The 12059-nt window shown below is 42.7% G+C and overlaps 1 protein-coding gene across 1 annotated transcript; it reads left to right on the top strand.

Annotated features, from left to right (window-relative positions):
* Positions 1-207: 207 nt before the first annotated feature.
* LOC115195498 (mycophenolic acid acyl-glucuronide esterase, mitochondrial) lies at positions 208-11327 on the top strand. The gene is made up of 5 exons (XM_029755393.1): positions 208-339; positions 7369-7552; positions 8692-8803; positions 10112-10249; positions 10402-11327. Exons 1-5 carry the CDS (start codon positions 246-248, stop codon positions 10741-10743), a joined length of 870 nt encoding a protein of 289 aa, XP_029611253.1. The 5' UTR covers positions 208-245; the 3' UTR covers positions 10744-11327.
* Positions 11328-12059: the final 732 nt, after the last annotated feature.

Below are 12059 nucleotides of genomic sequence, written 5' to 3'. Positions count from 1 at the left end.
AAACAGGAAAATTAACCCAGGGTGCATGCTACAATCATTTAAAAAAGTACATTCCATTTGTAGACCACTTTTCATGTACACAGACACACTAATGTATTGGGGACCTCTATTGTATGCATCTGTCAACATTGAAGTGGCGGTAATGCACCATAATGTTGGATGCCAACCGCCGACAAACCCCACCAAAGATCTGGCAAAGTTGGTCTTCTCGCGATATTTCCGCAGTGGGTGGTGAAGTCAGAGATATGGCAGCTGTCGCCCTGAAGTCCTGTCGCAAAGGACTTTCTCACATTTTGAGGGATGGAGCAGTCGCTACTCTCTCGCCAAAGGCTTTGGGAGGTGAGTATGATACTACGGTTCGATGTGTACCGTTTCACGGGAAAACTTACAGGCTTCGTTTATAAAAAGTAAACAAAATAGAGGAGGGAATGTGGCAGAGGCAGGCTCGGCACTAGGTACCACAGCCACAAAGTCATAAACCCAGCCTATTTCTACAATTTATCTTCCTAAAATGATTTTAAACTTCACCCTATCCTTATATTAAGCAACTTTTTGTTTTCATAAATTATTATGATATAGCCAATTTTGACTTCGTGGCTGTGGTAACTGGTGACAACCCAGCGGCAGACCCCGTCATCTGAATGTATTTGTTTGCTCATGCACATATAAACTGCGCAGCACTTGCATATTCTTAGATACCGCACAATCAATGCTGGTAAGGAATGGGCGCGTTCGAGCGTATCACTTTTGTCAACACGTTGACCAACGGTCACAGCCATTAACAATGTGTTGCATTATGGGTATAAAAATAGTCCGACTTGCTACTACATGTCGACCGCATGACCTTTACAACAACCATGTGATCAAAGGTCATGAACTTTCGACTGCAGTTCCTCCTTACAAACCGCAGTCAGAAACAAAGCATTGTGGGAGACAATGGCAGGTAGCCTTAGAGCGTTGGTCTAGTAACCGAAAGGTTGTAAGATCGAATCCCTGAGCTGACAAGGTGAAAATGACATGTACATTTAGGGAAGTAATACGCCTCTGGGGGTTAAAGTTGAAATGGAACTATAATCATATTCAAGTGGGTGTGATTGCGTTTCACATAACGATCACTTAATGAGTCCATTTTGTAATGTTAAGAACATTTGTAAATTACTCCAATAACATATGCTGCTGCAGAATAAACAAACCACACATGCTGATAACCTTTATTTCCTCATTACCATCATATCTACATTTCTGAATCAGGCCTTCATTGAAAATAAGAATTTGTTCTTAACTGACTTGCCTAGTTAAATAAAGGTAAAACAACCCTATTCTGCTTTTTGGAAGTAAAAGGCGTTACAGTGCATTAGGAAAGTATTCAGACCCCTTCCCTTTTTCCACATTTTGCTATGGTACAGCTTTATTCTAAAGTTGAATTTTTGCAAATTTATTACAAATAAAAACAGAAATACCTTATTTACATAAGTATTCAGACCCTTTGCTATGATACTCAAAATTGACCTCAGGTGCATTCTGTTTCCATTGATCATCTTTGAGATGTTTCTACGCCTTGATTGGAGTCCACCTGTGGTAAATTCAATTGATTGGACATGATTTGGAAAGGCACACACCCGTCTATATAAGGTCCCACAGTTGACAGTGCACATCAGAGAAAAAACCAAGCCATGAGTTTGAAGGAATTGTCCGAAGAACTCCGAGACAGGATTGTGTCGAGGGACAGATTTGAGGAAGGGTAATAAAAAATGTCTGCAGCATTGAAGGTCCCCAAGAAAACAGTGGCCTCCATCATTCTTAAATGGAAGAAGTTCGGAATCACCAAGACTAACTAGAGCTGACCGCCCGGCCAAACTGAGCAATCAGGGGAGCAGGGCCTTGGTCAAGGGAGGTTACCAAGAACCCGATGGTCACTCTGGCAGAGTTCCTCTGTGGACATGGGAGGACCTACCAGAAGGACAACCATCTCAGCAGAACTCCACCAATCAGGCCTTTTTGGTGGCCAGATGGAATCCACTCCTCAGTAAAAGGAATATGACAGCCAGCTTGGAGTTTTCCAAAAGGCACCTAAAGGACTCTGACTATGAGAAACAAGATTCTCTGGTCTGATGAAACCAAGATTGAACTCTTTGGCCTGAAAGCCTAGCATCACGTATGGAGGAAACCTGGCACCATCCATACGGTGAAGCATGGTGGTGGCTGCATGATGCTGTGGGGATGTTTTTCACTGGCAGAGACTGGAAGATGTGTCAGGATCGAGGGAAAGATGAACGGAGCAAAGTACAAAGAGACCCTTGAAGATAACCTGCTACAGAACACTCAGGACCTCAGACTGAGGCGAAGGTTCACCTTCCAACAGGACAACGACCCTAAGCACACAGCCTAGACAACGCAGGAGTGACTTCAGGACAAGTCTCTGAATGTCCTTGAGTGGCCCAGCCAGAACCCAGACTTGAACCCGATCGAACATCGCTTGAGAGACCTGAAAAAGCTGTACAGTGACACTCCCCATCCAACCTGACAGAGCTTGAGAGGATCTGCAGAGAAGAATGGGAGAAACTCCCCAAATACAGGTGTCCCAAGCTTGTGGCATCATACTCAAGGCTGTAATCGCTGCCAAAGTTGCTTCAATAAAGTACTCATTGAAGGTTCTGAATACTTATGTAAATGTGATATTTAAGTGTTTTATTTGTAATACATTTTCAAAAAAATTTTAAACCTGTTTTTGCTTTGTCATTATGGGATATTGTGTGTGGATTGAGGGGGGAAAATAATCAAATCCATTTTAGAGTAAGGCTAACGTTACAAAATGTGGAAAAAGTCAAGGGGTCTGAATGCACTGTATATGTTCAAAAGTGGTTGATGTTAGCCATCATTGGTTAGGGATGGATCGAAATGTACAGAATGGGTACCTGGAGGAAGATGGGGGAGTGTCATTGTCACGGTTGTCATAGGGTTTAGCGGACCAAGACGCGGCGGGGAAATGTGCACTCATCTTCTTTTATTTCAACGGACAAAGAAGGTAAACCAAAATAAACACGTACACAACAACTAATAACAGGCCGGTAAGGCATAGAGCTAGCTATACACAGCACAATCTCCCACAAAACACTAAAACAAACACATACCTATATATAGAACCCTCAATCAGAGGCAACTAGAAAACACCTGCCTCCAATTGAGTCCAATCCCCAATTAACTAAGCATAGAAATACAAAATACTAGACTAAACATAGAAATACATAACCATAGAACATTGCCCAAAACCCGGAATAATAAATCAAACACCCTACTAAACACACAACCACCCCGAACCACATAAAACAAATACCCCCTGCCACGTCCTGACCAAACTACAATAACAAATAACCCCTTTACTGGTCAGGACGTGACAGTCATGCTTTTTCAATTTCAGTCAAAGGGAGGGTTTAGTATTTTTTTAAAGTCTATTCTAGGGGACGGTCATGTAATTTATGAAATGTCAATATTTCTCTGTTTTAGAATTTGTTGCGTAAATAGGGAGGTGGTGGAACCAAAAGTGAGTGCGAGAGGGGGGTGACCTGGGAAGCTTGAGGTACCGGAACAGATGGAGAAAAATAAATCACCTTTATAATAAAGCAGTGCATGCATATCATCACATTTGCGTAGTGGTATAGACCAGTAGAGTATAGGAGCTTACAGAAGTTGCACACATGGGGAACATTTGTTGTTCTTGGGTCTGGGAAGAATTTGGCCTTTTTATAAACATATTTTGTGCAATTCTGTCATTTTATACATATTTGTTATTGAAAATATATTATTTCACAGCAATTTAGATGATACAATTCCCTACACTATTCAGTGCTTGTTTTTATCACATATTCTGAAATTGAGCAAACAGTGTAGAATTTTAGCAACCAGGAAATGACAAAGCTATTTCCACAAAGTCAGAACAGCTTCCCCATTTTGACAACAGATGCCCCTCCGGCGGGAGAAATCAATAGGCTAATATCACAGCCAGACACAACACTGGCGGGTAAGTAATACTGTTAAACACTATCATTCCTCTATAAGCGTCAGATATGTTATGGACATTTTCAGAAATTACAATGCAAAAATTCTAAGAAATCCTATGTGTAGCACCTTTAAGGTTGGCGCTCTCAGGCAGGATGAAAACAACTACATCGACCATGATCCTTTGCTCGTTACGACCACTTTCGCCATGATCCTTATCAAAATCAGGGTATGAGTCGAGTCCTTGTCCCAGAATCGCCCAGAATGGACCACACGGCCCATTGATGACACATGGGCAATGTACACAATGGCCGTTAATATGATTCCAAGGGAGTTTTACATCTCCTCAAAAGTAATCTGATATGGCGTGCTTCAAATTCAAATACTTCCAGCTTCATGCGCCATCGTGAGTTTTCCATAGGAATACGTGGATGACGTACATCAGCGCTATCATCATTTACTGGTTTTAATGTCTATGGTTTGCACAGTCTCCCAGTTTAAAATGCAGGAGTAGCTTCTTTTTGCAACGCTAGTATTTACCATAGAGAATGATAGAGGCCTCAAGTAGCCAAAAGGCTGCGTTAGCATGGGCTGAGCCATTGAGAGCTTTCACCGTTTTGATTGACGTCAAACTGAGTGGGACTTCCAACTTCATTGTGACCCTGTTGGAGTCATGTCATGTGCTTTCAGAGACACTACAATGGCACAGATACAAAGATGAGTCCTCTATCTATCTCTATGGTATTTACACACTTGCGTTACTGGGAATTGGCTTGCAACTTTTTTTTTAAATAGTCTGCTGAAAGCCAGAAATGAAATAATATTTTATTTCAACTTACTCTTTTGATTGTCTGTAGGCTTGGTCCTTATGCAGGGGGGAATTAGAGAAAAAAAGCATCTAATGGAAAGTATAATTAACAGAATTTCCAAACGTGGGTCTGTTGTAGACCCATGCAGTTTCTCAGCAAGGTCAGTCCCTCTCTGCTTACCTCATGTCAAAATAAAAGTCCTCCACAAGTTCTTACTTTTTTTGGGCAGGTATGGTGCACGTGCAGGACTTTTATTTTGACATGCGCTAATCGGAGAGAAAAGTGGGTCTACAGACCCATGTTTAGAAAGTCTGTTAAATGTATGTTCCATAGTACATCAGGGAAACTGGGCAGAAGGGAGTGGTGCTTCAAATACAGCAGATCTGCAACATCATTAATTGAGCATCTCATATCCTCCTTAATTGCCAGCCTCAACACGTTACGGACAGAGATGAACTGTATAGGAAGCTCTGAGGACAGAGATGAACTGTATAGGAAGCTCTGAGGACAGAGATGAACTGTATAGGAAGCTCTGAGGACAGAGATGAACTGTATAGGAAGCTCTGAGGACAGAGATGAACTGTATAGGAAGCTCTGAGGACAGAGATGAACTGTATAGGAAGCTCTGAGGACAGAGATGAACTGTATAGGAAGCTCTGAGGACAGAGATGAACTGTATAGGAAGCTCTGAGGACAGAGATGAACTGTATAGGAAGCTCTGAGGACAGAGATGAACTGTATAGGAAGCGCTGAGGACAGAGATGAACTGTATAGGAAGCGAAGCTCTGAGGACAGAGATGAACTGTATAGGAAGCTCTGAGGACAGAGATGAACTGTATAGGAAGCTCTGAGGACAGAGATGAACTGTATAGGAAGCTCTGAGGACAGAGATGAACTGTATAGGAAGCTCTGAGGACAGAGATGAACTGTATAGGAAGCTCTGAGGACAGAGATGAACTGTATAGGAAGCTCTGAGGACAGAGATGAACTGTATAGGAAGCTCTGAGGACAGAGATGAACTGTATAGGAAGCTCTGAGGACAGAGATGAACTGTATAGGAAGCTCTGAGGACAGAGATGAACTGTATAGGAAGCTCTGAGGACAGAGATGAACTGTATAGGAAGCTCTGAGGACAGAGATGAACTGTATAGGAAGCTCTGAGGACAGAGATGAACTGTATAGGAAGCTCTGAGGACAGGTCATGTGGATACTGGACAGTCAATACATTGGCAGATGCAAACAGATTATCATCTTTAAATGACAGCTGTTCTTGAGGGCTCAAACAAAAAAAAGCAGATTGCGATTTTGTTCATACTGGTGAACTGCCGTTTCAATTGTGTGGTTGTAATATCAACAGTCCCTTATCTCTGGTATATCTAGTCATGCATCATTCAAGACTAAGTTTAAATTGTGTGCAGCGCAATGGACATATAATGCACAATGTCTCAGGAATGACTGTCTGGGTTGTCAGTACTCAGTATTGAAAATAGTCAGGCCCGCAACCTGGACCTACAGGTCGTGGTGAGAACATTTGAACACAAAAATGCAAGGCGACACTGTCGCATATTGTTGTTACTATAGGCCTCTACGTAGAACAAAAAAGAGATTGGCATTAATAGACTGGTTTTACGCACAACAAATTTCTATCCATGCTGGGAGAGACCGTGAGGATGGCGCATGTCATGCAGGTTCAGGTAGGCTGTACAGGACAGCTGTATATTCTAAACAAAATCAATTGGTTGCAGATTAGTATGCTGTTGTATCGAGCATTTATTTTACAATCCGTCAGCCAGCAGCCTAAATGGACGCCCTGCTTATCATGGGAAAATAACAACCAAATAGTTGTAACATTTATCCATTAGCTAAGGCAAAGCTATAGGCTACATGCCCTGGCACCACAGAAAGCCTATCATCAATTCGATAGGCAGCCGCATACACATGTCGCAGTTTCAACACAATGGACAGCGATCTGTAATCTATACTTTGTGAATGGCTGTCTGGCAGACTCATTCGATTGTTTATTTTTTCAGGGGGGCGAACTACGACCTTGCAGGGGTCCAGAGAAACTGTGTTATGCCAGTTCTAGCATTGCTAAAAGCACCTAGGGTAGCCTACTTTTTAGACATCAATGCAAATGCTGTTAATTAAATTAAGTATAACATTTTGCGTTACAATTTTCTAGGCTTGTAATGTTATTCTGTTTTGAATTGTTTTTACATTGTGATAAGTAACACATTTTCACCTGAATTGCATCACGTCATAGTCTGCTGTATCAGGGTCTGTTCGGTAGCTTTCACTCTGGTGACGTCAACGAGGTCTTGTCCCACAGCACTGGCCCAATTCAGTTTTCTAAATGTTACATAAGAATGCCTCAGCTGATCATTCCTTGCCTTGACTTCACCCTGATTTGATCTTTCAAGGGGATTTCACAAATCACCCAAATACAACCTACATTTTACACGCCGTTCTTAAAGACGCACTCCATTCTCAACTATTGCATTAAATCACTTATTCTAATTCTATCATAGTCAATTGGCACATATTGTGTGTGTTTGTCCTACAGGTGTGAGACAGAAGTCCTCTGTACAGTATGCAACGAGGCCAGAGCTCCCCAAGCTGGCCTACCGCAGGGTAAAGGGGAAGAGTCCAGGCGTGGTCTTCCTGCCTGGGTATGGATCCAACATGAACGGCCAGAAAGCAGAGGCCCTGGAGGAGTTCTGCAGGTCGCTAGGACACTCATACCTTAGGTACTGTACTCTACCTGCCGCTGTGTAACGCAATACACAGCGGCAGGTAACCTAGTGGTTAAGAGCGTTGGGCCAGGAACTGAAAGGCCGCTGGTTCGTATCCCCGAGCTGATTAGGTGAAAAATCTGTGTGGGCCCCAGGGCAAGGCACTTAACCCTAATCACTCTAGATAAGAGCGTCTGCTAAATGACTAAAATGTAATTAAATGTTTTTCACAAATATAAATACAAATAAATAAAATTGCATGATTATGGCATAAGTCATTACCTCAAGCTTCCAGTAAAGACATACTGGTACACAACTAACTTTCAAATTATGGCTGAACTTTGCCTCTTGTAGCCTTCCCAAGTTGCTAAAATCTTTTGATTAGGTTATAGGTGTTGAACAAAGGTTGCTATAGTATTTTATTCGCTCTTGCTCACCTCACTTTTAAGAAAAGGAAATTGAGTGAACATTTTAATATAAATTGTATGGCCTAATAAACCATGTTATAGAAATACCATGTTGATATCGTCCTTTAGACCGTGGCACATTACCCAAATATACCCCCTGAATCTGAATATCTGAGGTAGGCGTACCTTAGCCAAACCTCTATCCTGATGTTCATTGCCTGAATAGACCCCCTAGCTTTCGAACCCATTTACTCCTGAGGTGCTGACCTGTTGCACCCTCTACAAACACTGATTATTATTTGACCCTGCTGGTCATCTATGAATGTTTGAACATCTTGAAGAACGATCTGGCTTCAATGGCCATGTCCTCTTATAATCTCCATCTTGCACAGCCAGAAGAGGACTGGCCACCCCTCAGAGCCTTGTTCCTTTCTAGGTTTCTTCCTAGGTTCCTGCCTTTCTAGGGAGTTTTTCCATGCTTCTATCTCTGCATTGCTTGCTGTTTGGGGTTTTAGGCTGGGTTTCTGTGTAGCACTTTGTGACATTTGCTGATGTAAAAAACTTTTATTAATACATTTGATTGATTGATAGCCTGTATGTTACGCAAATAGACCACCCTCTAACTCATGTTACCCAAATACACTGCTCTCTGAGTTTTTACGCTAGCTTAGTAGCCAGATTATTTCCCATGTTTTATTGTATGTCTGACTGGTCCTCCAGGCTCATGTTGTGTTTGTGTTTCCCCAGGTTTGACTACACAGGCCATGGGTTATCAGAGGGGGTGTTCACTGACGGGACCATCGGCACCTGGAAGAAAGACGTCCTCTTCGTGTTGGATGAACTAACAGAGGGTCCACAGGTAAAATAACTCTCCACTGGATCTAGAATCCTATCTAAACTAGCCTTTAGATAACTCTCGTATTTATGTATGTATTTGGTGGGATTCAAATTGGTATTTCATTTTGTTCATTATTAAAGTGTTTTGTATTTTCAGATCTGCGTTTAAGCGCTCAAAGACTGGTTTGACTTTATAACCCAGTTATAGACCGTCTCTTACATGACATTGATATTTCAAAATATGCTGTGATAATTTTGCCCTCCATAATATTTACTCTATTTGTTGTGTAAGATTTCAGTTGGAATCTGTATAAAAACAAAACTGTGGTTCTGTATTAGTGTTGTTGAATTCAAACGTTGGTGGTGTTAGTGTCACATGTTTCCACAAGTGGGCACTGTCACACAAATTAAACAGCATCTCACACCACCATTGTAAAGTTCACGTCACACACGTTCAATCATTACCAGAGTAGCATAGCCTGCCATGCCAGGCTTCAGGGTTCTGCTTGACATTCATCAGACACACAGCTAGTGAATGAGACCATTAGCAGGGCCAGAGTCATATTACTCCCAATGTCCTTGTGATGATGATGATGATGATTTGGAACTGATTCAGGGAACAGAACCAAAAACCGAAAAAATAATATTTTTCCAGGAACGGAAAAACTGAAAGTGATCTTTTAGTGTTCCGGAACAGTACCGTTATTTTCAAATCTTGAGAACTGGTTAATCATTTTTAAAAATTGTTCCCAAAATATTCTTCATATCTGGTATGTAATTCTGTAATTTAGTGACGTTATAATACTAGTAATAGCCTAAACACATTACAATTCATGTCATGTAAACAACTAGCTTACCGTTCCATAGCAAGCTTCTCCATCCACACTAATTGGCGGAGTAAATGAATGGCATAAATGTAAAAGCTCCAGTATGTTGAGTTCACAGGGAAATGTATGAGAAGGAACTATATGAACCATTACTTTTTCTGGATCAAACCAGTTCTTTATTATTCTGGTTGGAACACTCCAACTGAGCGAAATACAGAGGGGTTGTGCTCGGAATGGAACGATTGGAAAATAAATTCCCCTGGTTAGAATCACATCTGTTTTTAGAAACTACTTCTGTCCATTGTAGCGATAGCTAGATGACCATGGTGCTTCTCTGCAGAAGAGTCGGTTCAAATGGAAGAAAGAAGATGAGGAGACAAGGGGAGGAGACAAGCGAAGCAATCCATATCAAACTGTTGGTATTTCTATGTACCATTGCTCCCTATCCTAGATCAAGGCATCTTTAACGTAATCATGTCTTTCCCCATGGTCTCTCTGTTTAGATCATGGTAGGGTCTAGTATGGGCGGCTGGCTCATGCTGTTGGCAGCTATCGCCAGGCCGGAGAAGACTGCGGCTCTGGTGGGCATATCCACGGCAGCAGACCACATCGTCACAGCCTTCAAGTCAATGTCTTTAGAGGTGAGCGAGGACATCATAAATGTGTGGTTATGACCAGGGTCTTTGTGCTAATTCCATTTCTATTCAGGGAGTGGTGAAGTGAAATAAAATGCTCTATGTGAATGTCAATTCATTGTTTTATTTCAAATGGAATTGATCCCATTTCACCACAGGTGCGTAAGGAGATTGAAGAGAAGGGCGTGCTGACTGTGCCCACCAAGCACAGCGAGGAGGGAACCTACACGTTCACTATTGGCTTCCTGAACGAGGCGGAGAACCACTGTGTCCTCCAGAGCCCCATCCCCATCACCTGCCCTGTGAGGCTCATCCACGGCCTGAAGGACGACGACGTGCCCTGGCACATCTCCATGCAAGTGGCCGAGCGCGTCCTCAGCCCCGACGTGGACGTCATCCTACGCCGCCACGGCCAGCACCGCATGGCTGAGAAGGATGACATCAGGCTCATGGTCTACACCATCGACGACCTCATAGACAAGCTGACCACCCTGGTTTGAGTTGGGAGGGTGTTAGAAATGCACCCCATTGGAGAGGCAGGAGCAGCCATATATGATCCCGCTCTCCCCTTCCCCTTCCTGCCATCCTACAGTTTGTCCTCAGTATGCTGTTACAAAGCAAGAGAGAGAGACGAGGATTATTGAAAGTACAAACTGTGACGGAACGAGGATGTCGTCTGTCAGAAACCTCAGCCAGGTCCCTAATGCCTCCCTTGGGCCTTACCAGTTTACTCTGTGCAGTGTTTTTTAGGTAAACCTTTCTACGGGCAATGCTGCCACTGCTAATGCTGCCACTGCTAATGCTGCCACTGTTTGTTTGCCAGATCCTGATCCCTTTGCCAGACCCCAACAGTTCTACTGTGCCTTTTTTACCACATCTCATACCCGTTGGGTCAATAAAGCCCCTGCACAGCAGAGTGGAGCGCAGGTCTCGTCTAACTGTGCACGCAGATATTATATGAGGTACAGATAGAATACACAGACAACAAGCTCCATCACACTGCCTCCTACGCAGAAGTGTGGTGATCGGTCCAAGCTGTATTTTCACACTGTGTCGATACCAAAAAGACTACACTATCACAAAATAGCTGAAGAAAAGTCAAGAGGAATTTATTTTCATAATCTACTGTACATCCACCCACATTCCCATGGGCCAGTCTGAGCCACTGGGCTGTTGATTAACATGTCGTTGGTTATTGGACTGTGTTCAATGGGGCAGAAAGCCAGTCCTGCTGCAGCAGACGCAGTAACTCGCTCTCATCCCCTAACTGCTGCTCTGACCTTTCACTCTTCGGCAGAATGTTTGCAATCAGTCACCTACGCATCACAACACCAACCGGATGACAACACTTAAACATGAGCACGCATCGGGGTGTAAAACAAAACGCCTGAGTTATGGAAGTACTGTACAGTGCCTTCGGAAAGTGTTCAGACCCCTTGACTTTTTCCACATTTTATTACGTTACAGCCTTATTCTAAAATGGATCAAATGTTTTTTTCCTCAGCAATCTACACACAATACCCCATAATGACAAAGCATAACAGTTTTTTAGACATTTTTGCAAATGTATTCAAAATAAAAAACATACCTTATTTACATAAGCATTCAGACCCTTTGCTATGAGACTCGAAATTGAGCTCAGGTGCATCCTGTTTCCATTGATCATCCTTGAGATGTTTCTACGCCTTGATTGGAGTCTGTGGTAAATCCAATTGATTGGACATTATTTGGAAAGGGACACACCTGTCTATATAAGGTCCCACAGTTGACAGTGCATGTCTTCCCTGTCTTCCCTGTGGCTCAGTTGGTAGAGCAT

Source organism: Salmo trutta, chromosome 6 (assembly GCF_901001165.1).
Source record: "Salmo trutta chromosome 6, fSalTru1.1, whole genome shotgun sequence".
NCBI lineage: Eukaryota > Metazoa > Chordata > Actinopteri > Salmoniformes > Salmonidae > Salmo > Salmo trutta.
Note: the sequence above shows the minus strand (reverse complement) of the source record. Positions and strands in the feature narration are given on the sequence as shown.

What these genes read in the sequence shown, in the direction of transcription:
- LOC115195498 (XM_029755393.1), top strand. Translation starts at nt 246, where the DNA reads ATGGCAGCTGTCGCCCTGAAGTCCTGTCGCAAAGGACTTTCTCACATT. An exon ending in AACTAACAGAGGGTCCACAG is followed by an intron (nt 8,804 to 10,111) that starts GTAAAATAACTC and finishes CTCTCTGTTTAG; the next exon opens with ATCATGGTAGGGTCTAGTAT. An exon ending in TCAAGTCAATGTCTTTAGAG is followed by an intron (nt 10,250 to 10,401) that starts GTGAGCGAGGAC and finishes ATTTCACCACAG; the next exon opens with GTGCGTAAGGAGATTGAAGA.